Source organism: Plasmodium reichenowi, chromosome 8, assembly GCF_001601855.1.
Source record: "Plasmodium reichenowi strain SY57 chromosome 8, whole genome shotgun sequence".
Classification (NCBI taxonomy): Eukaryota; Apicomplexa; class Aconoidasida; order Haemosporida; family Plasmodiidae; genus Plasmodium; species Plasmodium reichenowi.
Genome location: NC_033653.1, coordinates 567,608 through 573,526, shown reverse-complemented (window position 1 = coordinate 573,526; position 5,919 = coordinate 567,608). Strand labels below are relative to the sequence as shown.

Sequence of the window (5,919 nt, the reverse complement as noted above, 5' to 3'; positions counted from 1 at the left end):
AAAAAAAAAAAAAAAAAAAAAAAAAAAAAAAAAAAAAAAAAAAAAAACATATGAAACATAATAAAATATACATTTTATGTTTATTGTGTATATGTTATATATATATATATATATATTGATTAATAAAATATATATATTTTATTATATTTAAGATGAATGAAGAAGTAAGTTATAATGATAATTTTATATTTAGCAATGATTGGAATGAGTTAAATTCAAAATCTCTTGAAAAAATTATGTTAAATCGAAATGATGAGTTTATGAAAAATATGAATAATATGGATTTTTTTTTTGACAATTTTGAAAATAGTAATGATAATAATAAAAAATATGATGAATATAATACGATGAATGATAAAAAAGAAATAACAATAAATAAAAATGAGGACATTGATTTTAACGAATTAAATGATTCTTTATGGACAGATAGTAATATAAATAATAATATTAATAGTAATAATATAAATAATAATATTAATAGTAATAATATAAATAATAATATTAATAGTAATAATATAAATAATAACAGTAGTAGTATTAATCCAAATATATGTAACAATATAAATAGATCAAAAGAAAAATTTGATCATATTAAATACTTTATTGATGATCCTGTTGATATAATAAAAAAGGGTGAGAATCAATATTGTGACACTCAAAATGTTTCTAAAAAAAAAAAAAAGGATAAAATGAATTCATCATTTGACCTATGGGAAACTAATAGTAAACAAAATGATAAAAAATATGTAGATGATAAGGATAATGATAATATTATTATTGTAGATGAACAGAACAATTATAATGAAGAAAAAAAAACCAACATTTATAATTATAATAAAAGGGACCCTAATATTATAAGTAGGGAAGATAAGGAAAATCATCTCATAAATAATAACAATAATAATAATAATAATAATAATAATAATAATAGTAAACAATTTATGAATAATAAACATGATAATAATAATAATAATTATATAGATACTCATATTAATAAGTCTTACCATGCAGGATCAACTATAAATAAAAAAAAAATACCTCCAATGAAAAATATTAATAATATTATTAATAATAATAATGATAATAATAATAATAATAATAATAATAATAATAATAATAATAATAATAATAATAATAAACAACGTAGTAGTAGTGATTTTATACAAAATGAATATTTTAAAGTTCATAATAAAACGTACAATATGGAGAAACAGCATGGAAACCATCATATTCATAGAGAAGATCATGTTATATCTGAAAAAATGTACGACGGAAATCAAATAGATGAACACTACAAGAATAAATATATTAAAAATAATATGAAGGAAAAGAAAAATAATACGGAACTTGATAAAAGAGAAAGTAATAGTATAGAATATTTTGATAAAATTAATATAAGAGATAAAAAAAAAATTAACAACAACATTAATAATGACAATATTAATAATGATATGAAGGAAACTATGCAGAATTATCTAGATTCATCTAATTATATGATAAATCACATATCTAGTGAAAATATTATAAAAAATAAGAACCATGTCACATATTCTAATAAACAACATATAAATGATAATAATAATAATAATAATAATATTGTAAGTGTTAAACAAAGCAATATATCTAATAAAGAATTGAAAAAAAATCAAAAGAAAAAAATGAAAAGTACGGCACGTCATATTTTGTCACCAAGCAGTGTATTATCTCCAACTAATGTTTTATCATCTAATAGTATTTTTAGTTCAAACACAATACTGTCATCAAATAATATTATGTCGAATAATATCATATTAAATAATAAGGATAATAATAATATTACTAAAGAGGGGGCACGCCACAGTTCCAATAATCTTTTATGTAGTAAAGAAAAAATTACACAATCAAAAAAAACCAAAAGTGTTTCGTCCAAAAAGAGTGTACATAGTGGTAATAGTTCTGAAGGAAGTTCAATGAGTACATTAAATCATTCAATAAAACATGATAATAAAATTATGAACAAAAAAATAAAATCAAAAGGAGAAGCAGAATATGTTCCATATGAACACGAATCTGAAGAGATTTGTGTAAAAAAAGGAAACAAAAAAAATGTTGTCAAAAAAAAAAAAACCTCATGTAGTGATAGTCCAAACCATTCCTTTAACAATATATCAGATCATGTGTGTGATAAGAAAAACGACGTATTAAGGGGAAAGAATAAAGCTCATAGTAATAATTTAGAGGAAAGAACAAAAAATATACCTATTGAAAAAATATCAAGAGAAGAAAAACATTTATATAAAGAAAAAAGAAAAAAAAACGAAAAAAACTACATACCTTCATCATCGGAATTATGTACATCTTCTGATGATGAAGAAATTCTTGAATCAATTACGGAAAATGATGAAAAGAAATTTTTTAATGAAATAAAAGAATATCTAAATAAAAAATATATAAAAGACGATGATATGGATGAAGAACTTATTTTGGAAAATCAGACATATCATGATAATTATATGAATACAAATGATAACATAATAAATAAAAAAATAAGAAGTGATAAAAAGGATTTGTTAAATATGTCTAAAGATGATGACTCTATTCTGTCAAATGAAAAGTTCGAAGAAAAAAAAAGAAATTTATTAAAACAAGATAGTGAAATCAACTTAGAACAAGATAAAATGGATATACTAATTGATGATAATAATAATAATAATAATAATAATAATAATAATAATAATAATAAAAGTTGTGATGATAAAAAAACAATTGAACGTAATAAACAAAATGATAGTGACAACATTAATAAAATCCAGTGTCATGGTGAAGATAAGAAAAAAATCACAGTTATGTTATTAGAAAATAATGAGCATTCAAACAACTCAGATAATTTTGAGGAGATTCCTGATGAATTTAATAATACAAAAGAATGTTTGGAATCGTCATGTAAAGATGATAAATCAAAAAATAACGTTCCAGTGGATGGTTCATATGAACAGCAAAGTTGTGCAAAAAAAAAAAGCTTAGAAAATATTATGAAACAATTACCTATAGATAATAATAAAGGAAAAGGTTCAAATAATGGAATGAGCACATTGGAGAGGGAAAAGAAACATGTCTCATTAGATGAAAATAATGTTTTAAAAAATGGAGAAGATGCAAATGAAAAAAAATTAAATGACTACTTAAATAAATTGTTGAAAGATAATAAAATAAATGAGATCAAAATGGATAATAAAGAAAAAGAGGAAGAAGAAAAGAAAAAAAATACTATTACGGCTAATGAGAGTTTTATAGAAAAATTATATAATAAAGGTAAAAATATTTCGCGTATGTATGATGAGAAATTTAATTCATCAAATGATAAATCGGGAAAGGACCTAAACGAAAAAAATAACAACAATGTTGAAAATGACAAAATGGGGGGACATATTAAAAATGTGGAAAATGAACAAAGTCATACTTTCAAAAAGAATGAAAAAAATAACATGCAACCTGTAGGTGAGAATACGAAAAATAATTTTGTACATATGAAAGAAAATATTATATATCTTACTGACGAAGAAGCAACAAGAAATATGTCCATTATCCAACAGAAAAGTCGTAAGTTTAAGGAAATTTTTATATCCTTTATTAAAAGAGATGATTCAAAAAAAACAGAAGATATGGAAAAAAATGGAGAAACTAGAAAAACCTCCAAAAGGGAGAATAATAATAATCATAATAATAATAATAATAATAATCATAATAATAATCATAATAATAATAATCATAATAATCATCATAATAATCATCGTCACCATAATAATAGTGATAAAGATTTTGATTTATATAAGAAACAAGAAAATGAAAAACATTATGCCGATTTGTATAGTTTAAAAAGAAAATGTTATGATGATGATGATGAGAAATATCGAAGAACATTTTTTGTTAAGGATAAATCAAGTGATGAAATTTCTGGAGGAAACAAAGGAAAAAAGAACAAAGAAAAGATATCGAATAATAATGAAAAAAATAATGTTAATGAAAAGAAGAATAATAAAAATGCTCAAAATGATTTGAATGATAATAATATCCTTAATAATAATTATATTTTAAAAAAGGATTTATCGTTTAATAATGAAATAGAAGGGAAAATGGATTCACATGAAATGTCAAAGGATAATTGTATAAATGATAATATATCAGAATCAAATTCAGGAAATAAAAAAAAACCAAATACATTATATAATAACTTTTTAGAGAGTTTAAAACATGAATCATGTAAAGAAGTTGTTGAAAAAGTAAAAAATTTTATTTTAAACTTCCCTAATAATTTAAGTAGAGAAAAAGCTGCAAATAATATTCATCATTTTATTAATGAGACACAGCCAATATTATTAAAGTCAGAAATATATAAATCTTTAAATAAATACCAAATAAATATGATATTAGAAGGATATGAGAAGTTTATTATGCAAAAGTTATATTTTTATTTATATCGTATGGATCCTAATGATAAGGATGATGATGAAAAGATTTATACAAAGATTAATTGTTTACAGTGGATAGAATTGAAACATTTAGAAATAATGGAAGGAATTAATTTCGAACGTTTAAAAATAGCTCAACAAGAACTTTTGAGAATACAAAAAATGAAAGCACCTAATGATAAATTGATTATGATTTTAAATTGTTGTCGTATTGTTACCTCAGTGCTTTATGCTGCTAAAAGGAATTTAAAAAGGAAGAAAAAGAAAAGAGAAAAAGTAAATAGAAATGGTTTGGTAGATGATGATGATAATAATAATAATGATGATGATAATAATAATAATGATGATGATAATAATAATAATAATAATAATAAGGGGTTTGTTATAAAGGACGAAGATATTCTTGAAGACGAAAATAATATTAAGAGGAAAAATGGAGATAATCAAAATCTTCAAAGTGATAATCAGAATTATGAAATCTGTAATAAGATGGAGGGATGTGTAAAAAATCCAAATGAGTATGTACAACAAGATACTTTTAAACAATCTGAGGAAGAAGTTGATTATTTGAAAAGAGGATTGAATAATAGAGAAGATACATTACATAACAATTATAAAAGTAATTCATCACAAACTATAACAGAAAATGATGATAAAAAGGATAATTATATACATGAACAAAATAGTTATGATAATGAAGAGAACCTTTTTGATGGTGATGACCATGGCGATGATGACGACGATGAATTGTTACCTTGTGCTGATGAAGTTCTTCCACTTCTTATTTATGTAATTATCAAAACTAATCCACCCGAAATAATTTCAAACATTATATATATTCAAAACTTCCGTCATCCTAGTCGTTTTATTTCAGAAGAAGCATATTCTTTTACACAATTTTGTAGTGGTATAGAATTTATTAAAGAGCTTGGTAAAACAACCTATTTAAATATATCTGATCATGAATATAAAGAAAAAGTAGCAAATGCTGAAAAGTCATATTTAAATGAAGTTAAAGAAAGTAATAAAAAATTACAAGAAGCTGCTGGAAAATTAAATGATTTGATAAAATTATCTAATGAAAAAAAATTTTGTAATAATATAATTAATAAAATACAAACATATAAATTCAAGTATGAACATGAAAAAAGTATTAATTCTTTAACAATCTCAAATATTAATTCACTTTTTGAAGAATATAAAATCCTTGTTAAATTGAAAAACGAAATTTTAAATGATATGCAAGAACACCTTAACGATAATCTAATGCAACAATGAACATAACATGAATGAATGAATGAATGAATGAATGAATAAATAAATAAATAAATAAATAAATATATATATATATATATATATATATATATATTTTTCTTATATTTTATATTTTGTATTTTTTTGGTTTTTTTTTTTTTTTTGTATAAAAATGTGTATATTTGTACTTTCTTTTTTCTTTTTTTTTTTTTTTTTT

At 21.6% G+C, this 5,919-nt stretch overlaps 1 protein-coding gene across 1 annotated transcript; it reads left to right on the top strand.

The window, feature by feature from the left end:
* Positions 1-152: 152 nt before the first annotated feature.
* Positions 153-5,726, top strand: PRSY57_0815100 (vacuolar protein sorting-associated protein 9, putative; the record flags this gene model as incomplete). Its single annotated transcript, XM_012907090.2, has 1 exon — positions 153-5,726. The coding sequence occupies one exon, from the start codon at positions 153-155 to the stop codon at positions 5,724-5,726; it is 5,574 nt and encodes a 1,857-aa protein (XP_012762544.2).
* Between the last annotated feature and the right edge of the window lie 193 nt (positions 5,727-5,919).